This window comes from Saccopteryx leptura, chromosome 1, assembly GCF_036850995.1.
Source record: "Saccopteryx leptura isolate mSacLep1 chromosome 1, mSacLep1_pri_phased_curated, whole genome shotgun sequence".
NCBI lineage: Eukaryota > Metazoa > Chordata > Mammalia > Chiroptera > Emballonuridae > Saccopteryx > Saccopteryx leptura.
In genome coordinates this window covers 272903478-272927587 of record NC_089503.1, presented here as the reverse complement: position 1 = coordinate 272927587, position 24110 = coordinate 272903478, and the positions used below count along the sequence as shown (strand labels likewise).

At 42.5% G+C, this 24110-nt stretch overlaps 1 protein-coding gene across 2 annotated transcripts in view; it reads right to left on the bottom strand.

Annotated features, from left to right (window-relative positions):
- The window catches only part of BIN2 (bridging integrator 2), a 40530-nt gene that overhangs the window by 14359 nt on the left and 2061 nt on the right, over nucleotides 1–24110 (bottom strand). Inside the window, exons 2-8 of one of the 2 annotated variants that reach the window (XM_066353928.1) lie at nucleotides 17337–17417; nucleotides 5163–5217; nucleotides 4759–4853; nucleotides 4146–4241; nucleotides 2552–2659; nucleotides 2171–2256; nucleotides 523–598 (exon numbers count right to left, since the gene is read on the bottom strand). In XM_066353928.1, coding sequence (XP_066210025.1) covers nucleotides 523–598; nucleotides 2171–2256; nucleotides 2552–2659; nucleotides 4146–4241; nucleotides 4759–4853; nucleotides 5163–5217; nucleotides 17337–17417 — 597 coding nt within the window. The remainder of the gene's footprint in view (nucleotides 1–522; nucleotides 599–2170; nucleotides 2257–2551; nucleotides 2660–4145; nucleotides 4242–4758; nucleotides 4854–5162; nucleotides 5218–17336; nucleotides 17418–24110) is intronic. The other variant, XM_066353934.1, reaches the window with a different exon arrangement.

Sequence of the window (24110 nt, the reverse complement as noted above, 5' to 3'; positions counted from 1 at the left end):
ATAAATTTAGCCTAAGTAACTGCGTAAAGGAACTTGTGTGTATGTGTACATGAATATAATTAATAATAGCCAAGGGTCTTGGAATCCCAGGACAAGAAAAGACTCGATGAGGTCATGTTCTGTGGCTGCCTGTCACTGAACAGGATTGGCCCTATTCAAGACCAATTAACTACCAGTGATTAAACACTGCCTTCTCTGCTCTGTAGCAACCAAAGATAGATTTCACAACTTGGTTCCCTATTTCAGCTGTTCCTTCTATAGGCTTAACCTCCTTTATTCATCTGAAGCTCGAGTCTGGATATTCAGTTTTAAATAGCAATGGAAAGGGCCCTCTAATATGTATATATATGCTCTAATACAGTCAACACAGTTAATCAAGTGTTATTATTTCATCATGAGAAAAAGGTAAAACTGTGGGGCTGATATGGATAGTTCATGATATTATGTAAATTAGGACTACAGTTTTTCTATATTTACTAAAAAACCCCACTGAAGTGTCCGAATTGACCAGCTGTGTCTTACCTTGCTCATTTCCCTGTAGAAGACATCCTTCAAATTAGAAATGTTTTGAAAGATGGTCACGTAACAGCCAATTCGACTATCAGGAGGCAAAACAACAAATGTACAGATAAAGATTGGTAAAGGAAGTCATTGTTTGGAAACACAAGGTGGCCCTGGCTGGCTGGCTCAGTGGTAGAACGTTGGCCCAGCATGTGAAAGTCCCAGGTTCGATACCCAGTAAGGGCACAAAGGAGAAGTGACTATTTGCTTCTCCACCCCTCTATCCCTCCGTATCTCTCTCTCTTCCCCTTCCACAGCCATGGCTCAAAGAGTTTGAGCAAAGTTGGCCCCAGGTGCTAAGGCTGGATCCCTGGCTTCCTTCTCAGGCGCTAAAATAGCTCAGTTGCAGAGCAATGAAGCTGCAGCCCAGATGGGCAGAGCATCACCCCCTAGTGGGCTTTCCGGGTAGATCCCGATCAGAGCACACGTGGGAGTCTGTCTCTGCCTCCCTGTCTCTCATTTAAAATAAATAAATAAATAAAGCACAAAGTAGGAGCTTTAGCCAAAACCAGCCGCCACCAAGGCTCCTCAGAGAATAGCACCCTACATCCTAAGACTCATGGTGCTCTGAAATCTGGATTCAGCAGAGCCAGCTCAGAAGCACACTTGATTCTGAGGAATGAGAAGGCCAGAGGAAAAACTATCAGCTCAGGCTGACACCAAAATATAACAGATCTCTAGTTGCATGAAGTTATCTGACTCAGGCTCTTTAGGTATTAAAGTAGACATAAAGTGCTCTGAAGAATTTTTAAAGTGCTATATAAATATAAGGCTATAAAAAAGGAAATATTATATTCAAATGAAAAAGAATGAGACCATACAATTATAATTACTACAATAAGTATTTTTCTCATTATGCAATATAGACTTCTATGAAGCTTCTATGTACACTAATGGAATTCTACTGGAAATGAATTGGGAAATTTATATTTCAAGAAATTATTACATTTCAATTCTATTTAAATTAAGAATCACATAATGTTTTAGAATACATGTAATTATTAAAAATGCTCCATCATATGTAGACTAATATTAAATGACAGTATGAAATACACTGGCTACAACTGCATTAAAGCATATCTTGTATAGTAATAATAAAATAGAATACAAATAGAATTTATGCTCAGATTCCTCTTCCAATGTAAAAAGTTAACATCTACAACACTGCTACCTGTGAAGCAAAGACATTTTTATTAATGGAAATAATCATCCCATGATTGGTTGATGTACCTCTATGCAAATCTAGATGGTCACAAACCAAGCTTATTTAAAACCATACACCCTTGTGGCATGAAACCAGATACTCTCAGTATGCATGATGACAGCACTTTACTTGCCAAGATCTCTCCTGTCCAAGAAGCATCTTGTCTTTAAACCGAGAAAAGCTGGCAGGACAAGGATGGTTATCTTTGCATCACAGATGAAGAAACCAGGGTGACAGATAAGGTGGCTTGCCTAATACTACACATCAAGTTAGTAGGCGGGCTGAGGCTACATCCAACTTTTGGACCAGAGCACTTTTTTTCATGAGGCGACATGTTTGGGCAGTCAGAATGCCTGGGCCTCCAGTGGCCCAGGAATCAGCACTTTCCTGAATCTTAGTCATTACCTATTATAAAGAACAGGTAGCTCTTCTAGTAGTTCCTGGTTCAGATCTTCAAACACAAGTTGGGCCTTGTTAAACTCTTCTTCTGCCTAGATGGTAAAAGAGGCAGAACAATTACCCTCAATCCTGAACTCCAAGATTTTTCCTCTGCATGTTTTCAGGGACTAGTCTTAGTTGGAACCATGCCTCTACCTCCCAGACCATGGAATCCCAGCCTTGAGTCTCTGGCTATCCTTAGAGCATCAGTGTCAGAGGAAACAGGATATCCTTCAGGACACTGGGTGTGAATTTATTATTTCCTAAACCTAGCATGGCCCAGCTACCTGCCACCAATTTGGGGAGAGAGGACAGGGAGATTTTGCCAGGCTTTTGTTTTTCTTTTACCTTGGCAGTCTTGGCTTCATCTTTCTTCTTGGCATTCTGCACTGCCTCCAGGTGGTGTCGGGCACTGTCATAGTCCACAAGTTTCCGACCCCGCTTGGCAATTCTTTCCTAACCCAGAGTCATGAGAAAGAGCCTTGGTACTGTTCAGTGGCCAGGAGGTAGGTAACAGAGGATCAAATAGAGAGGCAAGATTCCTGAGTCCTATTATCAAATTTCATGTTCTAATAAGGTTTTGTGACTAAGGGATCCCCCTCACTATCTGAAAATAATGGGAATTTTCAGCAGAAGACAGAGTAAAGGGAAATCCCACAGAGCAGTTGGAAGCCTGTATTAAATATTAAAATTTCTGTCAGACTGGTGGTGGATAGGGTGTTGACCTGGGATGCTGAGGGCCCCAGTTTGAAACCCCAAAGCTTCTCATCTATCTCTTTAATCCCTCTCTCTCTTTCTGTCTCTCTTAAAATTTTTTTTAAATTTCCTATTAACTCACTATAAACTAGTATACCCTCTAAGAAACAGTCTTGAATATCTGATAAAATTGAAAGGCAGAAGTATCAGATCTTACTCCCAACCTTGCCTTTTATTAGCCTTGTGACCTAGGGAAAAGCCTATCTCTTTTGAAGCCTCAGTAGCCTCACCTGCCTTTTGGTATTATTTCAAAGATCAAATGCTGAATATAAAGTGTTTTGAAAATCCTAAAGCACAATAAAAATATTATGAGCACTGAGAGAAAGTCTACTCAAGTTCATCCAAACAACGAATTATACCAGAAGTAAACTATGTTATTGACCTGTCTCATTCCCTCAATCACAGAATCTGAAAGGATCTTAGCAATTATCTGGTCCAACTTCTTATGCAATACATGGACCTTACGTACTATATCCAATATAGGAAGTAGTTGATTTCTATTTTAACAGAGGATAGACAATCCACTAGACCAGGGGTCCTCAAACTTTTTACACAGGGGGCCAGTTCACTGTCCCTCAGACCGTTGGAGGGCCGCCACATACAGTGCTCCTCTCACTGACCACTAATGAAAGAGGTGCCCCTTCTGGAAGTGCGGCGGGGGGTCGGATAAATGGCCTGAGGGGGCTGCATGTGGCCCAGTGGCCATAGTTTGGGAACGCCTGCGACAATCTACTATCTCATAGTATATTTCATTTCATTTCATTTTGGGAAAGCTTTAACTATTAGAAAGTTAAGGCTTCCTCTCATTTCTTCTTATTAATCTAAAATCAGTGCCCAATAGACTAGGTGCTTAGTAAATATGAATTTAATGAATTCTAATTCTGATTTATGGAACTGTTTAGAACAGGTTCAGTTTCTCTTTAACCTAACTCATTTTTAGAGGTATTTAGAGATAACTGTTATGACTCCTTCCACTTCTCTACAATAAACAGCTTTTACTCCCATCAGCTGCTAACCCTCCACCCTAACCTCTTGTCTAACCTTCAACTTTTAATTCTCCTAACCTACCAACTTCATTCCTAACCAAAGGTCTGATTCCATTTATATTAAAGTTTAACCCAATATGATCTCTAACTTCTATGGGCCACTTATAACCCATCCTTGATTCTGTAAATCATGTGAGTACCTTAATCTCACCAAACTGGGCTACATAGTTTTCCATGGTCCTCAATGCCTGGTCAGCTAATTTCTCTTCATAGTCTTCCCAAAGGAGATCATTATTCTGTGGGACAGAGACAAAGGGAAGTGGTGAGGAGGACTCCACTTCTCAGCAACTGCATACCAGGGAATACCCAAAGTCTTCCTGCAACAGACTTCCCTGTTTGAGCACTGGGAAGAATCAGATGAAGAAACAGCCCTTTCCCAAGGAATTGCCCTACAAGAAATTAGACATAGGGATTAAGAATAGCAACAGATGGTCAGTCTTGGACTCTAGTGCTTGAAGGATAAGGAAGTTTGGGAGTGAATAACAGCATAAAGTTAGTTTTCAAAACAACCAATCAGGTTCTATGTAGGTTTTAAAGGGTCAAAAGCAGAAGAGTCAAATGACTAGGGAAGACTTGTTTTTACTTTCATACATAGTTGCAGCTTTTTCCTTCCACCTGTGACTGAGGCTATACAAATAAACAACGTGAATTGGTTTCTTTGTTTTCCTATTTGTTGGATGGAGAAGCTAAGGTGATGTTTAAATGAGGGCAGGAGTGAGTTGTGAAGAGTTGTAAAGTTCAGAACACTCTTACCCCTACAATGGACTTCAGTTCCTCATGACCGTCCCACTCACTACTATAGATCTCCTGCAGGGTTTCCGACACTCTCTTTGAACTTTCATGCATCACTGAAAGGAAAGAACTCCATAAAGTTTCCCAAAAAGTAGTTTGGTATAATCATATGGGCAACAGGCAAATCAGTGGGTCCAATTCAGAAGGACAAACTCAGAAGGTCTGGGTTATCAGTGAGGAAAGCTGGATGAGGCTGGAATAGGAGAAGTTAATCTTCGTTAGCCCACAAAATTCCAGGAGTTTAGGGGCAGGCAAGCGCTAAACACCCTGATTAAGGTTGCTTTTTATCCCCTATCCCCCTAGACCTCCCACTAGTTGCATAAACACCCTCTAGATTTTCTCATGTGCTATAATATAATACCCACCTTTGACTGCACTAAGGAAGTTCTTCAGGTCCTTGTATAGCTTGAGGCCCTCAGCCTAAAAGGGAGAAATGCCTTTAGTGACTAAAGTGATATATTTGGAAAGATGCTTCAGAAGTCAAAGTATAAAAGTAGCTTAAAAGCAGAAATCAATTCTGGAATTTCTTCAAACATTTGCAAATTTTGTAAATTAGCCTTTACTCTTTACCAAGAAGTTGTAGCTTGTCTCTTTAACTTTTTTTTAACTTGGCAGATTGCTCTCACTGCATTGGTAGGTCTTCTTTCCTCTGTTTGTTCTTCCTTCCTGCGAACAAGAGCCTAGAGCAGGGGTCCCCAAACTACGGCCCGTGGGCCGCATGCAGCCCCCTGAGGCCATTTATCCGGCCCCGCTGCACTTCTGGAAGAAGCACCTCTTTCATTGGAGGTCATTGAGAGGAGCACATTGACCATCTCATTAGCCAAAAGCAAACCCATAGTTCCCATTGAAATACTGGTCAGTTTGTTGATTTAAATTTACTTGTTCTTTATTTTAAATATTGTATTTGTTCCCGTTTTGTTTTTTTACTTTAAAATAAGATATGTGCAGTGTGCATAGGGATTTGTTCATAGTTTTTTTTATAGTCTGGTCCTCCAACGGTCTGAAGGACAGTGAACTGGCCCCCTGTGTAAAAAGTTTGGGGACCCCTGGCCTAGAGCTAAGTTTCTCTGTTGAAGTTTAAGTGTCCTATTTGAACTTACGAATGTGACCCACTGGCTTATGCCTTCCTCTCTAGGTAAACTGCTACCATCTTCTGCAGACACTAGACTCTCTTCCTTCTCTGCGCCTCACACAGGCCTTTCTTCTCCTCCCTCATTGTCCTTCTCTGCCTTACCCTGCTTTACTCTCCCCTTCCATCAGCCATCTGCTTTACACTTCTCTTCCAAGGGGTCCCTCATTGACTCTCCTCCTGTTCCAACTCCAGTGTCCTCACCTATAGTTCTACTATCTATCAGATTCTACTTCTGCTCCCGTGTCTGAATTCTCATTTTTTATGCTAGGACTCCCAAGCACCAGTTAAAGAAAGGAAAGGGCCTGACCTCTGGTGGCGTAGTGGATAAAGTATCAACCTGGAATGCTGAGGTCACCAGTTTGAAACCCAAGGCTTGCCTGGTTAAGGCACATATGGGAGTTGATGTTTCCTGCTCTTCTCCCTGTTCTTGCTATCTCTTTCCTCTCTCTCTCTCTACTCTCTCTAATAAAAATAAATAAATAAAAATCTAAAAAAAAGGGGATGGAGGATAGGACGATATTATTTAGATTTGGCAGTTCAAATCTCAACTCAGTACATGAGCCACTTTTGTTTTAATTCTGACAAATGTTCATTTAGTCTCTACTTCTTGAATATCTCCAGCAACCAGAAACTTATGACCTCTTGTTGAAGCTGCACTGCATTTTAAAATAGCTCTATCAGAACTTTTGCCCACTGACCCTAGACAGGCCTTCTGTACTCAGAGTAGGTCTAATTTCTCTTGTACATATTTTTGAGGACATCTTTTACATGCCCTATCCAACACCCTTTTCACAGGCTTCCTCAACTGTTCCTTAGGGTGTTGTTTAAAGCCCCTTTCACTTCTGGTTTCTTTCCTCTGTGTGAACTCCAGCGTCCAGAAGTTGGATGAGAAGAAAGTTTGAGGTAAGACCACTGATATTTTGGAGGCTGATTGGACTGGAAGGGTGGATAACTTCTAGAGCCAGACTCATGGGTCAGAACACTGATCCTCCTACCAGTTCAGGTGATGAAGTATGTTTTGTTGTTGTTGTTGTTTTTTACAGAGACAGAGCAAGAGTCAGAAAGAGGGATAGATAGGGACAGACAGACAGGAATGGAGAGAGATGAGAAGCACCAATCATCAGTTTTCCGTTGTGATACCTTAGTTGTTCATTGATTGCTTTCTCATATGTGCCTTGACCGCGGGCCTTCAGCAGACTGAGTAACCCCTTGCTCAAGTCAGCGACCTTGGGTCCAAGCTGGTGAGCTTTTTTTTTTTACTCACACAAGATGAGCCCGCACTCAAGCTGGTGACCTCAGGTTCTCGAACCTGGGTCTTCTGCATCCCAGTCCTATGCTCTATCCACTGAGCCACCGCCTGTTCAGGCAAAGTATGTATTTGATGAGCTAAAATGCATCATGCTGTACACCATAAAATATTTGTGAACTTGTTCATTTGTTTTATTTGTTTGTGTTCATTATTAGATAGGCCAAAATTCTAAAAATTTTATAGGAGAAAACCTGAAAATTCAGTAAATTCTAACAACTTAAATTAAAATTTTGTGGAAATATTTGAAGGGAAAACCATTATTTAATTTTACAGCAGAAAATTCAGACCCATTCAATCAAATAAAGAAAACTGGACTAGCTTGACCAGGTGATGGTACATGGACAGAGCATTGTACTGGGATGCAGAGGACCCAGGTTTGAAACCCAGAGGTTGCCAGCTTGAGCACGCATCTGGCTTGAGCACAGGCTTACCAGTTTGAGCACCAGGTTGCTGGCTTGAGCGTGAGATCATAGACATGACCCCCAATTGTCACTGGCTTAAGCAAGGGGTCACTCACTCTGCTGTAGCCCCCCCGGGTTAAGGCACATATGAGAAAGCAATCAATGAACAACTAAAGTGCCGTAACAAAGAATTGATGCTTCTCATCTCTCTCCCTTCCTGTCTGTCCCTCTCTCTGTCAAAAAATAAAAAGGGAGGGAGAGAGGGAGGGAGGGAGGGAAGGAAGGAAGGAACTGGACTAATTATTTTATCTATCTTCTTGCCTCCAGAGCTCTGAGCCAGTCCAAACTTTTGACCATAGTTCAAGTTAAAAGCCCATCTCAAGGGGCTGAATACCAGGGCTCAAGGGACATAAAGACAGACAGTCTCAAGGTAGTATAAAGCACTGTCAGAGAGGGGGAAGAACTGGGATTAGGCAGTGTGTCATAGCAAATGAGAATCAAGACATCATAGAGAAATGACCAAGGAAGAATCAGATGCTGCAGAGAGGTTAGACTGCAGAAAGAATTGGTAAAAGTACTGGACTTGGTCATTGGAGGTCACTGATGACCGTGATAAAGTGCTTTCAAATAGCATGATGGAAACAAATTCAGTCACCAAAAAAAATTCAGAAACACTCAGCATTCACCAAAAAAGATGTCTCACTTCCTCCTTGCTTTCATTAACATAAAAAAGGTTTAAATAGTCTTAAGATGTTTAAATGTACATAATACCTTTTAAACATGGCTATGGTAGGTAGCTATATGTTTGAGAGTTTTGAAAATGTAATAACCAAGGTTTTAAAGAGTTTTGAAAGAGTTTTAAAGACTATATAAATTAAAAGGATTTCAGCCCTGGCCAGATAGGTCAGTTGATTACAGCATCAGCCTGAAGCACAGAGGTTGCTGGTTTGATCCCCAGTCAGGGCGCATATAGGAACAGACTGATGTTCCTGTCTCTCTCTCCCTTACTCTCTCACTAAAATCAATCAATCAATAAAAAAAATTTCAATTTCTTCTTTGAAAGAAAACAAATCAGACTTAACATTTTATTTCACCATGAAGATTTGGTCTCCAAAATTACATATTTGAAGAACAAAAGCTGTTAAACTATCTTATATAATTTCTACAAATAATTTTTTTATTTTTTTTTAGCAAAAGCGATGTGGGGGGAGGAGAAGGAGAGAGATAGAGACAGAAACAGAAAGGGAGAGAGATGAGAAGCATCAACTCATAGTTGCAGTACTTTCGTTGTTCATTGATTGCTTTCTCGAGGCCCCCATCCCCGTGCCTTGACTGGGGGGCTCCAACCAAGCTAGTGAACCCTTGCTCAAGCCAGTGAGCTTAGGCTTAAGCCAGTGACCTTTGGGCTCAAGCCAGCAACCTGCACTCAAGCTGGTGAATCCGTGCTCAAACTGGTGACCTCAGGGTTTTGAACCTGGGTCCTCAGCCTCCCAGGTGATGCTCTATCCACTGCACTGCTATCTGGTCAGGCACAAATAAAAATTATTAAGAATGTCTTTACCACTGGCCAGTTGCTCAGTGGTATAGCCTCAGCCCAGTATGTGGATATCCCGGGTTCAATTCCCAGTTAGGACACACAGGAGAGGCGACCATTTGCTTCTCCAGCCCTCCACCTCCTCTCCTTCTCTCTCTCTCTCTCTCTCTCTCTCTCTTTCTCTCTCTTCTTCCTTTCCTTCAGCCATGGCTCAATAATTCGAGCACACTGGCCCCAGGCACTGAGGGTGGCTTGTGGAGCCTCCACCTCAGGTGCTAAAAATAACTCGGTTGTGAGCAGCCCCAGATGGCCAGAGCATTGGCCCTAGATGGGAGTTGCTGGGTGGATCCTGGTCAGGGCACATGAGCAAGTCTATCTCCCCTCCTCTCACTTGGAAAGAAAAAAAATGTTTTTCTTTTACTTATTTTTGAGGGGAGGAGAGAGGCAGGAGTCCCCAATTTGTTGTTCTATTTATTTATGCATTCATTGGTTGATTCTTGTATGTGCCCTGACCAGGGATCAAACCTGCAACCTTGGCATTTCAGGATGATGCTCTAACCAACTGAGTTCCGAAGTGAGAAGCCGGGGGTGGGGGTGGAGGGACACACAGACAGACTCATGCCTGTACCCGACTGGGATCCACCTGGCATGCCCACCAAGGGGCGATGCTCGGCCCCTCTGGGGCACTGCTCCACTGCAATCGGAGCCATTCTAGCACCTGAGGCAGAGGCCATAAAGCCATCCTCAGCGCCTGGACCAACTTTTGCTCCAATGGAGCCTTGGCTGCAGGAGGAGAAGAGAGAGACAGAGAGAAAGGAGAGGGGGAGGGGTGGAGAAGCAGACGGGCTCTTCTCCGGTGTGCCCTGGCTGGGAATCAAACCTGGGACTTCCACATGCTGGGCTGATGCTCTACCACTGAGTCAACTGGCCAGGACCTAAAGCTCTTAATTTTTTATCTCATTAGATATTTTACAGCCTGAAAAAGTAGATCAATAATCAAGGCTACCATGTATGATTGTGCAAGTTGTATGTACACTGTTCAAAACTAGTGGGTACTATTTATACCATAGTCCATAAAATGGGAATACTTTCTGCCCTCCATTATACCTCATAAAAGTCCACATCCATTTCTGTGTTTTAGAATCAAGCCTCCTGGTCAAAGTTCTTCATTTATGCTCTTGTTCTTTCATTTGAGGAGATGAAGTGGTGGTAATGGGACATGAGGTGGCAGAACAGCATTAGATATCATTTTATTTCTGACCTGTCTTTCCCGAAATGTCTCCAGGCTGAATCACCCCAGAACATGACTCTCACAGACTTAGGTTCCCACTTGTCTGGAAGTCAAACACTTGTCTCTGCCACCAACTAGCAAGTTATTCCACTTCTGTGGCTTTAGTTTCCTCATCTATAAATGCTGGGTAAGGCCATTTCTAGTTCTAAGTCTTTGTATCACTTCTGCTCTCTGAAGCCTTGTCAAATTTTGACAGCACTGTAAAGAGTCTGAGTTAGTCCCTCCCATCCTTATACAACTATCTCAGCCCTCAGTTAATGAACCACTCCCTCTGGAAGCTTCTTCTAAGTACTCAGGTAGGTAGATAGAGCTATATCCTAAGAGACTGGGGTAGTGAAGATGAAGAATGTCCCTGCCGTGGGGTTCCCCACTTGCTGGAGAAAAATGAACTCAGAGAAACCCATTCAGAAAGTGCTGAAAATGTTTGAGCTAATGGAGGTCCAGAAGGAAAAGATGAAGCCAGATTGTTAGATTTTTTTCCCCTCCTTGATTTTATATATATAGAGAAAGGGACAGAGAGAGAGAAACATCAATTTGTTGTTCCACTTAACTATATATTCACTGATTGATTCTTGTATGTGTCCTGACTGGGGATCGAACCTGCAATGTTGGTGTATCAGGATGACACTCTAACCAACTGAGCTACCCGGGCAGGGCTAGATTTGATTATAAAGGCAATGATTTGGTAGCAGGTGTCACTACTTGAAATAAGAGATTAAAATGTTGCTTGAAAAAAAGAATTCTTCCAATATACTATGTTTTGGAGAGAGCCCTAAAAGAAAATCGCCTATGGAAATTTGGTTAGGAACATAGGCAAGTGCAAGGCCTTGAAATAAGGCTGGAAAGTTTGGGAATGATATTTACTTATTAACAAAAAGTTTACATACAAGTTAAGTATGGGAGAGGAATAAGGCACATGATAAACTGGTCCAATTTCTGGAATACTTAACTTTCAATCTTTGACCTTGTCCCCCAGGTCCAGCCTCAGACCTGACTGTCTTTCTTAAACTGTGACAACCTGGAGGGAAGGTATGTTGTTTTATCTGTGCTGAAGTCCCAGCATCTAGCACAGTGCCTGCAGCAGCAGGCACCCATGAAATGTTTGTTAAATGAACTTACCAAGCATGTTCAAACACAAATTACTATAGATGTAGCATTCTCTTTTTCAAGAGAAAAGTTTTTCCTTGTTCCTAATCTCTCTCTGTTTCATTTCTCAAATATATTTTCCCCCATCAAGTGACATTCAGTTGGTGGGCTTTCACAGGGAATTCTGAAGGAATTGTCCCATCTGATCCTTTTTTCCTTCTTGATGATCCCATCTCTTACTCTTTCTACTCACACATCTGCCATTGTAGACCCATTACAAGGCAGAGAGGGAGAGAAAGGACTGAGGGACAGAATGGGCCAAGAGCTGGAAACCTTTCAAAGTGGTTGTCAGCTTCCTGATTTCTGTTCTTTTTATGCTGGAGTTGCAAGTAGAATGGTAACTGAAGTTGAGAAGAGGCCCAGGGAGGCTCCCTACTGAGGTACAGAGGAAAAAACACAGAGTTTAAGTCTGAGTCCTACCTCTGCAACTCTTATGCTATGTTACCTTGATAAAATCATTTTCCATTCAACCAAATCCTCATTTCCCTCAAAGGAGTTAGACTAGATTAGTGGTTGCTAAATACTATTCCCAGACTAACTGCTACATCATAATTACCTAAAAAGCTTCATGTAAAACACAGATTCCTTAGTTAATAATAGTCACCTGTGGCTGTTAATATCATACAAAAAAGGAGATAATTATACATTATGTACTTCCAGGGGGAAAAATAGAACACCTATAATAATAAGTATTCTTGCCACCAAAAGAAACAAAAACAAAAACTGAATCTCATCAAGGCTCTAAATCTAACTATTAATTTTCAGAAAATACAAGAGACAGAGGAACATGTTAAATAATACCATGGAGAGGCCCTGGCTGGTTGGTCCAGTAGTAGAGCATTGGCCCCAGCATAAGCAAGTCCAGGTTCGATTCCCGGCCAGGGCACACAGGAGAAGCAACCATCTGCTTCTCCACCCCTTCCCTTCTCCTTCCTCTCTGTCTCTCTCTTCCCCTCCCGCAGCCAAGGCTCCACTGGAGCAAAGCTGGCCGGGTGCTGAGGATGGCTCCATGACCTCCGTATCAGGCGCTAGAATGGCTTTGGTTGTAACAGAGCAACGCCCCAGAGGGGCAGAGCATCACCCCCTAGTGGACTTGCCGGGTGGATCCCGGTTGGGTGCATGCGAGAGTTTGTCTCTCAGCCTCACCGCTTCTCACTTCAGAAAAATACAAAAAAAACCAAAAAACCACAGAGAGTCGATCAGCAGAATTAGACTGCATAAAACTGCAGGAAACAACTTAGTATCATCAACAAAAACTACAAAAGGGAGGGATTAGAAACCTACAGATTAAGAGATTTAACCTTAACTCTAAGACATTTAAATATGTGAATCAGAGGCTGATATAAACAAACTGCAAAAAAAAAAAAAAAAAAATTAAGGGAGTGTGAAAATTGACTAAGTATTTTATGATATTAAGAAATTATTGTAGGCCCTGGCTGGCTGGCTCAGTGCTAGAGCATCAGCCCAGCGTGTGGAAGTCCCAGGTTCAATTCCTGGTCTGGGAACACAGGAGAAGCACCCATCTGCTTCTCCACCCTTCCTCCTCTCTTTTCTATCTCTTCCCCTCCTGTAGCCAAGGCTCCATTGGAGCCAAGTTGGCCCGGGCACGGAGGATGGCTCTACAGCCTCTGCCTCAGGTGCTGATGGCGGCTCTGGTTACAGAGCAACACCCCAAACAAAGCCCCAGATAGGCCCCCTGGTGGGCATGCTGGGTAAATCCCAGTTGGGTGCATGTGGGAGTCTGCCTCCCTGCTTCTCACTTCAGAAAAAATATACACACACACACACAAAATAAATTATTGTGAAGAGGGACAAATATATGGTGATGGAAAATGATTTGACTTTGGGTGATGGGCACATAATGCAATCAACAGTTCAAATGCAATAGAAACATTCATCTGAAACCTATGTACTTTTTTTTATTTTTTAGAGGTGAGAAATAAAAAGGGAGAGAGATGAGAAGCATCAACTCTTCATTGCAGCACCTTAGTTGTTCACTGATTGCTTTCTCATATGTGCCTTGACCTGGGAATGCTCCAGCTGAGCCAGTGACCCTGGGCTCAAGCCAGTGACCATGGTGTCATGTCTATGATCCCACGCTCAAGCCGGCGACCCTGCGCTCAAGCTGGTGAACTTGCGCTCAAGCCAGATGATCCCGTGCTCAAGCTGGCAACTTCAGTGTTTCAAATCTGGGTCCTCTGGGTCGCAGGCTATCTGATGCACCACCGCCTGGTCAGGCAAAACCTATGTACTCTTATTGATCAATGTCACCCCATTAAATTTAATTTCTAAATAAAAAAAGGGGGAAAATCCATAAAAAGTAGTGTTAATATTTTAAGATATGTTAAAACATGTTTTAGTGAGATAGTTAACATGAAATATCTGAAGATATTTGTATTACTCTGTTAAGTGAAAAAGGTCAAGTCATAAAACGAATGGAATAATTTCACTTCTGTAAAATTTTGTTTATTTAGAATGGATATATTTAGAGATCATACACGTACATAGCAAAGTAATGTAAGGATAGAAAACAGTGGTTGCTGCATGGGAGACTATAAAATCATTATTTTTAAATTAATTTTTTTCTTGATGTACTTCCTGATTTGTTATGAGTAACTATTTCATAGAAAACCAGTTTTAGGTTCAATAATGTTTTTGTGATTATATTCTAAAAGAGTTATCCCTGGAGATTGATATGAAATTTTAATAGATAAAATGATGATACCTACAATTTGCTTTATAATGATCAAGGATGGGGGTAACTGGGTAAAGACAAAGATGAAACAAGATTTCCAGGAGTTGGCCCTAGCTGATTAGCTCAGTGGTAAGAGTGTCGGCCTGGTGTGTGGAAGTCCCAGGTTCGATTCCCGGTCAGGGTACACAGGAGGAGTGACCATCTGCTTCTCCAACCCTCTCCCTCCTCTTTCTCTCTTTCTCCCCCCTCCCTTCCCATAGCCATTGTTGATGATGGCTCCTTGGCCTCACCTCAGGTTTCTGAAATAGCTCAGATGCTGAGCAATGGAGCAGATGGGCAGAGCATCACCCTGTACAGGGCTTGCCAGGTAGATCCCAGTCGGCGCACATTTGGGAGTCTGTCTCTGCCTCCCTGCCTCCTACTTAATAACAAAAAAAAATTTCCGGGAGTTGATAAATTATTGAAGCCAAGCCTGGCCTGTGGTGGCACAGTGGATAAAGCATTGACCTGAAATGCTGAGGTCATGGTTCAAAACCCTGGGCTTGTACGGTAAGGCACATATGACAAGCAATCAATAAACAACTAAAGTGAAGCAACTATGAGTTGATACTTCTCGCTTCAGCAACCCCCCACCCGGTCTTTATAATCAATAAATAAAAATTTTTTAAAATTATTGAAGCTGAGTGATGGGTACATATGGATTAATTATACAAGTTTTTGTTTGTGTATATATAAAATTTTTCATTAAAACAAGTTTAAAAGTACAGATTCCCAGGTCCTCCTACCAATGACCTTGCATTTAAAAATATTTCCAAATGATCTGATACAGTCTCCTACTGAGTTAGATAAGTAATATCCTTTTACTGTAATTCTAAAGGATTATTTTGCATATGATTCAATTAGCTGATGTACAATAAAGATTTTCACTGGTTTTTGTCCCTGGTTCCTGGGAAGTAAGCCTCAAATATTTGGGATTTCCAAGTAGTAGAAGTATCTTTGTTACTCATGGTGGGCCCCTCAGAGCATACCTCAGAATGGTGGCAGGTCAGGCTGCAAAGATGAACCACAGGATTAGAGCATGAGGGCTCTGAGACAGGTGATATCAGCCCAACTTCCAGAGAAGTGGAGGGGAGCTAGAGATTAAGTTCCAGCACATGGCCAATGATTCACTATGCAATGAAATCACAATAAAAACTTTACTTATTTATTTTTTTGACAGAGACAGAGAGAGAGTCAGAGAGAGGGACTGATAGGGACAGGCAGGAAGGGAAAGAGATAAGAAGCATCAATTCTTTGTTATGGCACCTTAGTTCTTCATTGATTGCTTTCTCATATGTGCCTTGGCTGGGGGGCTCCAGTAGAGTGAGTAAGCCCCTGCTCAAGCCAGCGACCTTGAGCTTCAAGCCAATGACCCTGTGCTCAAGCTGGTGACCCTGTGCTCAAGCTGGTGAGCCTGTGCTCAAGCTGGATGAGCCCACATTCAAGCTGGTGACCTTAGGGTTTCGAACCTGGGTCCTCCACATCCCAGTCTGATGCTCTATCCACTGCGCCGCTGCCTGGTCAGGCACAATAAAAACTTTATAGACACTTGAAACTCAGGTGAGCTCCATTGGTTGGTGATACTAGTCAATGTGCTGGGAAGGTGACATGTCTTATGGACACAGAAGCTTTACATATGGGACCCTCCCAAACCTCATCTTATATGTCTTCATTTGACTGGTCTTGACTTGTACCCTTTATAATAACACTGTAATTGTAGCTAGAAGACTTTCCTGAGTTCTGTGAGTCATTATGGAAGCTGAGAAACTAGTTGGAACCCCCAAATTAATAGCCAGTCGGTCAGAAATGCCCTTAACCTGTGAAGTTTGACCTAACTGTGGGTAGTCAGTGTCAGAATTGCAATGCAACTGGATATTCATTTGAGTTAACAACTCCCTTTTATTTTAAAGAAGGGATCACAATTTCTAAGACTGATGTAAGAATTAAATAAGCTTTGTGTAGCCTGACCAGGTGGTGGCGCAGTGGATAGAGCGTCGGACTGGGATGCGAAAGAACCCAGGTTCGAGACCCTGAGGTCGCCAGCTTGAGTGCGGGCTCATCTGGTTTGAGCAAAAGCTTGAACCCAAGGTCACTGGCTCCAGCAAGGGGTTACTTGGTCTGCTGAAGGCCCGCGGTCAAGGCACATATGAGAAAGCTATCAATGAACAACTAAGGTGTTGCAATGTGCAACGAAAAACTAATGATTGATGCTTCTCATCTCTCTCCATTCCTGTCTGTCTGTCCCTGTCTATCCCTCTCTCTGAAAAAAAAAAAAAAACAACAACAAAAAACTAAGCCTTAGGCTATAAGAATCCAGCCTGCTTACAGCCTGTCCCCCACACCCAATGAAATAAAATAAAATAAAAAGCTTTGTGTAAAGCACTAGGTATGATGCCTGGCACAAGGAGATGAAAAGTCAAATATCCCGTGGAAGGTCAAACCTGTTATCCACGTCTTTTTTTTTTTTTTTTTTCTGTTATCCACGTCTTAATGTAAATTTTCTACATAAAGTTACCACTAATATCCAGTGAAGACAGAGGGAACAGTGAGAATAGGAGATGTTGGTGAGAATGACAGGTGAATGGATGGAGATTTTATTTTAGAATAAAGGGCTTAGATGGGTTAGGTAGGTGTAGTAGACAAAGCGACCACAAGAAAAACAGGGGACTATTGAGATAAGAGCCCTAGGGTGCAAGAGAGGCATTCTGGGAAGTGAATAAGGTGGCAGGAGCTCATTTTGATTTTGTCTAAGGACCTAGTGATGCTACTATACCCTAAGAGAAAAGAACACTTGTCTGCCTCCCCACCCAGAACTGAAGGTCAGCAGGAACAGGAAAGGTAAGTTCTCTGGTTCCAGGGGAAGGATAAGCAGCAGGGCACCTGGCGGCCCTTCCCCCTGGGGAAAGATGACTTAATAGAAATGCTTGCTGGCCTCTCAGTCCTCATATTCTCTTACTTCTTCCAAGCTTTCCTTCCCCGTCCTCCAGATTACCTGTTGATGGTAAAAGTTGTTGGCACTTTGTTCAAACCGTTCATCTTTGGTTTCCACAGTTTTCCCCAACTTCTGCAGTACCTGGGGATATAAGTCAGAAAGGACCATACAGTCAAATCTCTCTTATATGTTGGCTTCATATGACCCTGGTTTCTCTGAGTTTCAGATGCAACTAAAGGGCTGTGTCACTCATATCAGCCCAACAGAGATAGAAATATAGCACATTACTGAATAAACAATCATGTTTTGTGGCTCTTTTCAAATTGGGTACTCTTGAGGGAATGCAGCAGTATGCTAGAGGCTATATATAAAGCCCAGAATAAATAAGGTACATGTTCCTGGAATGACACTGTTATTTACAACGTTTTTGGGGGGGAGGGGAATGGGGAGTTTCATATTAAAACAAGAATAAGAAGCCCTGGCCAGTTGGCTCAGCGGTAGAGCTTCAGCCAGGTGTATGGAAGACCAGGGTTCAATTCCTGGCCAGGGCACACAGGAGAAACAACCATCTGTTTCTCCACTCTTCCCTCTCTCCTTTCTCTCTCTCTCTTTCTTCCCTTCCTGCAGCCAAAGCTCCATTGGAGCAAAGCTGGCCCAGGTGCTGAGGATGGCTCCATGGCGTCTGCCTCAGGTGCTAGAATGGCTCCAGTTGCAGGGAAGTAATGCCCCAGACTGGCCAAGCATCGCCCCCTGCTGGGCATGCCAGGTGGATCCCAGTCGGGCACAGCAACAGTCTGCTGCCCCCGCTTCTCACTTTGGAAAAATACAAACAAAAAAACAAGAATAAGAAGAATGTAAAATGTGCATGGCTTTTATTTATTTATTTTTATTATTTATTTATTTTTTTTTTTTCATTTTTCTGAAGCTGGAAACAGGGAGAGACAGTCAGACAGACTCCCGCATGCGCCCGACCGGGATCCACCCGGCACGCCCACTAGGGGCGACGCTCTGCCCATCCTGGGCGTCGCCATGTTGCAACCAGAGCCACTCTAGCGCCTGAGGCAGAGGCCACAGAGCCATCCCCAGCGCCCGGGCCATCTTTGCTCCAATGGAGCCTTGGCTGCGGGAGGGGAAGAGAGAGACAGAGAGGAAAGCGCGGCGGAGGGGTGGAGAAGCAAATGGGCGCTTCTCCTGTGTGCCCTGGCCGGGAATCGAACCCGAAAATGTGCATGGCTTTTAAAGATATAACATGAACCGCCTGACCAGGCAGTGGCTCAGTGGATAGAACATCGGACTGGGATGCCGAGGACCCAGGTTCGAGACCCCAAGGTCACCAACTTGAGCACGGGCTCATCTGGTTTGAGCAAAAGCTCACCAGCTTGGACCCAAGGTCGCTGGCTCGAACAAGGGGTTACTCAGTCTGCTGTAGCCCCACGGTCAAGGCACATATGAGAAAGCAATCAATGAACAACTAACGTGTCACAATGCGCAACGAAAAACTAATGATTGATGTTTCTCATCTCTCCGTTCCTGTCTGTCTGTCCCTGTCTATCTCTCTCTCTGACTCTCTCTCTGTCTCTGTAAAAAACAGACAAACAAAAAACAAAAAACAAACAAACAAAAAAAAAGATATAACATGAACCTTACAGACACTCTTTCCTATAACTATAGTTGTAGTTTCCTCTAAATAGATGATGTTAGAAAGGTGGGCAGGAGACTCTTCTCTTATGAGGGCCCTTGTGGAAAACTTTAAGAAGCCCTGATAAAACACATTTAAAATTCAGCTAAAAATGAATGCTATCTATGTCTATTTCCTCTCCACTGGGAACCCAAGAGCAACACCATACCTCAGGTCCAAGTTGGAATCTCAGGAATTTCCTACCTTCAACTCCTCTTACTTCCTTCATTGATCCCTCCCCAAGTTCTCTGAAAATCATCCCATGCTTTCTAGTCTCACTGTCATTGCTTCAGCCCAGGCCCTGATTATTTCTCACCTGGTCTGCTATAATAGGCCTATCTGATTCTCTATCTTCTCAACAAATTTTTATTTTTATTAAATACCCATTATGTATCTGTAAGTTGTAGTTCAAGCTCTAGCATGCATACAGATCTCAATGATCTGCTACTCATTTAGTCTCAGCTCTCATAGTTCCCCCTGCCTGTAAGTCTCCCCTCAACACTTTATTAATTTCCTGAATAAGCAATACTTCTGCTTGTTGTAGATGCTGTTCCCTCTTCCTGGAATGATCTTCCCCACCCTGGCTGTCATGTCACTATCTAAAAAAAACCCAATTCATAATCCATATCCTTTGTGACACTTAATCACGTCTATTTCATCTTATTAAGTTAATCACTCCCAAGCAATTACAACTTCTATACCTTATATGCATATGCACCACAATTACTTGTTGTTTTGTTTTTAATTTTTATTTATTGATTTTTAGAGAGAGGAAGGGGGCGGAATGAGAAGGAGTTGCTTCACTCTAGCTGTTCATTGGATGTTTGTCATATGTGCCTTGACTGGGCAAGGCCAGGGTTTTGAACTGGTAACCTCAGTGTTCTAGGCCATCTACTGCACCACCACAGGCCAGGCTCTATTGTTACTGTTTTATTATTTGTATTTATCTATCTATGTTTCCTTCTAAATTGTGAGCTTCTTGAGGACTGGGTACTTGCCTACTTATCTAGATTTCTCAGTATCCAGCAAATAGATACTTAATACTTATAATAGAAGGAGAATAAGACTGATACAGGAGAGGACCAATCAGCTGGGTCCTTGAATTAAGATTTTGCTAGATTGGAATAGAGTATAAAGAGTGAGGGTGGAAAGACGCTTCTAGGAAAAGACAACATCAGAAAAGTAATGGGAGTATGCAAATTTATAGCAGCTTCATGAGACAGTTCAGTATAGCTGGTTTAGGGTGTTATGGGGAATGTGTGTAAGAAAGCTAGAGAAGGAGATTGGGCTTTGAATCATATGTGAGATTGCCCAGGTCTTGGGAGTGAGGAAGACTCCATTCTTAATCCCGGGGTTAATGTCTCTCACTTCTGGAGCTCTATAATGGTTAAGATCAAGGACTCTGGAGTCAGACAGATAGACATATGCCCCCATCTTGGCCTTTCTACTTACCGGGTATAAGCTTTTGGGCAAATCATTTAAACTTGTGAGCCTCAGTTTATAGAACTCCTTTTCCCCCATTAAGATAATAGTATTTCTTGGGGTTGTTGATAGAATTAAATTATACCTATAAATTACTTTCCAGTACTGACCTAAGGTGAGTTTTCAATACAAATCCACTATCTTTATGTCTAGTTCCACACTCTCTCCCATAAATACCTGTTTTTACTTCCTTTTCAGTTTAACCAAATGTGTTTGTCTGTTTCTCTAACTCCACCTTACTTAACACCCAGCCCTGGGTGTGCAGTCAGCCATCTTCCTTGGCTCTCCCCTCTCCCCTCAACAAAACACTGTCTTCTACCAAAAAAGGTGCAATACCACCTTCAGTGGTTAAGACAGTTAGTTCTCACTTCCTTCCTGCTACCCCTCCCTTCCCGTGCTTGGGGTGTGGTTCTCCTTAGGGTGAGGGGGCTGAAGGACAGAGGAGTTAACTGCGTCTAAAGTCAGTGTGACATACTCCAAAGCAGACCTATATTCCCAATCCCCAAAAGGCTCAAGGCAAAAAGGTTTGGAAGGTGAGGCAGTGTGTGCGCTGAGAGAGCACTCCCACCTTCAATTCTGAAACTGAAAAGATGAGTATTATTACCCTAGAAACATAACCCAGTGCCCTGGACCTGAAGTTATTTGTTGCCATAAGCAACAGGGCCAGGTTTCATGGTACTTATACTATGCTGTAGATATTTTTTCTTAACTAGTTTTTTTTTTTTAATTTTTTATTTATTCATTTTAGAGAGGAGAGGGAGAGACAGAGAGAGAGAAGGGGGGGAGGAGCTGGAAGCATCAACTCCCATATGTGCCTTGACCAGGCAAGCCCAGGGTTTCGAACCAGCGACCTCAGCATTTCCAGGTCGACACTTTATCCACTGCTCCACCACAGGTCAGGCTTAACTAGTTTCTTGAAGAAAGAGGATATACAGATGCTCTGCGGGTATTTGTTGAAAGATTTCAATAAATTCTACTTTGGATCACTTCTTATTGAAGGTCCATGTAATGCCAATCCTTGAAGTCCTGCACTGAGGATTCTGCCCCAGTTTGCCTAGCTTAGCAGTTGGAAAGCTGTAGATATTTAAGAAGAAAGAGCAGGGACAAGAGAGAAAGTAAATGTGCCAAAATGTTAACACTCAATTAAACAGGTAAAGAATATTCCAGTGTTCATTGATGTATTTCAATTTTTGTGTAGATTGGGGCCCTGACCAGTTGGCTCAGCAGTAGAGCATCGGCCCAGCGTGTGGAAGTCCTGGGTTTGATTCCTGGCCAGGGCACACAGGAGAGGTGCTCATTTCCTTCTCCACCCTTCCCCCTCCCCTCTCTCTCTACTTCTCTTTTCCTCTCCCATAGCCAGGGCTCCACTGGAGCAAGGTTGGCCTGGGTACTGAGGATGGCCCAATGGCCTCTGACTCAGGCACTAGAATGGCTCCGGTTGCAATGGTGCAGATGAGCAGACCATCGTCCCCTGGTGGGCATGCCAGGTAGATCCTGGTCAGGCACATGCGGGAGTCTGTCTGACTGCCTCCCCGTTTCTAACTTCGGAAAAATACAAAAAAAAGAGAGAGAGAGAGATGATAATTTTTGTGTAGATTGGGATGAGAGAGTAAAGCTTTAAAAAAAATCACTCAGATATGTTTGGTGACTATAGTTCCTTACCATGACCCTTCCCCATAATAATTTATATCTTATTTTATTATATCTCAATTGGGGTAATTTAAATAGAGCCTGCACATTAGATATTATGAAATTCTTTTAAAAAATTTTTCCTAGGTGCTACAACAATGCTGTATTTTGTATGTTAAAGTAGGCTTTCCTTAATATGGCCCTAATATACTTCCCAACCTTTTTTCCCACCACCACTTGCCTAAAAGGATTTCCAGACATCATGCTCATGCTGGCATTCCTTAGCTGAAATGCTCTCTCACACTTTATCTGAGGAACTACTAATTAACCACAATTTCTATTTCAAATTCTGCCTCCACTATAGCCTCCACTAAAAAACCTCCCTCAATCCTCCTCAATCTTCATGTCCTCTGAATTCCCACAGAGGTGCAGCTCTCTCAGGTCACTAATTTTTTTTTTTAACTAGAGAGTAAGCTTCTGGCAGGTAAGAATGCCTCCTACTAATCTCTGAATTCCCTTCTGGGCCCAGCCTGGTATGTTGAATAGAAGAATTTTTCTCTAAATATTGTTGATTGAACTGTCTGGGATACAAGTTGAGTAAAAGTCAATAGAGAAAAAGACCAACAAAGGAGTGGTAAACAATGCCCTTTTGGGGGGATTAGAGATCTGAGAGGTTTGCCACAGAGATATCACAAACAGTTGGCAACAGCATTAATTTGACATGTCACATATATCATATTATAAAAACATATTACAGTTAGTTAGAATTGTTTCGTGTTAAGTCTGGGTGGGCACTGGAAAATAAAACAAGAATGCTTCATCTTCACTGTGTTTGTCACCAGATCTACACTCCTAGCTTTTCAGAGAATGTGACTTGACTACAAGGTGTCCCACTACCAGCTTTGCTCCTGTGAAAAGATCCGAAGGAAATGGTCAGGCCAGCGGAAAGTGGGGAGGCACAGATGTTAGAGTGGTTTATCAGGAACCTTGTAAAGAGAGTAGTCTGAATTTGGCATCCAAAGGCAAGACAACTGAGTTCCAGTGATAGTTCTGCCACGTGCCAATCTCTTTGGAGCATTGTTTCCTCATTTCTAAAATTGGGATACTAATAACATGCTTAAGAGTTGAAAAGATGAAGTGAGATCATATCATGAGTATGTTGGCTCCAAAAAGGGAAAGATCATGTCTTCCTTAGTGGGCACTTGATATCTGACACCCTTGACTATTTGACATGTTAGTTATTACATACTACTCAGATTACAACCAACTTCGAATAGAAAAATTGCAGTTTCCCAGGGAGTCCTTTCTTTTGACCGTAACTTCTGTCATCTTCACCTTGCCTTCAACAACTTCCTATTCAATAATAAAAATAATTTCTCAATACTCAAGGACTCTAGCAGGCTGAGCTGAGCTTCTCCCCCCATCCCAGTCCATTCCCACTCCATCCATGCAGCATCCACTATCTTTAGCGTGCTGGCTGAACTACTCCAGGTTCAACTTCTGCCTGACCTTTGTCTAAGTCTGAGTTCAGAATATCTTCTTGTTTTCTAAAATAACTTGGGAATTCCCCAGGGCAGATTTGAGTTTGTTCCTCACTTTGCCTTCTCAGGGTTCAGACTAGGAAAAAACAGGGTCTGGGCAGCTGGTTCTCCCTTTTGGAAGTATCTGACTCTGTGGTTCAAGGACTCACCCCTTCTCACACTCTAGTGTCCTTGTCATGTAGAGTTTCCAAATCACTGAACACTAACGCTCTCATTTTACAGATGCAGAATCTGAAGCCCAGATCAGGGACATTATTTACCCAAGACCTAGGAGTCCATACTTAAAAAAAGGAGAGAAATCCCAAAGCAAGGGCATAGTGTCAATGATAGCCTGGATGAAGAGAGAAGGTGAAAGAGTGAGGCAAAATCAATTGCTGTGTCTTTTAAAAATAACTGTTATCCATACGTTTTTGTCTTTTGGGTTTTCTTTTTGTTCTTCCAACCCAGAGTGTAGCTAGCCTTCGCCTCTTCTCTAGTACTTCTTGTTTTTCCACACTGCTTCTA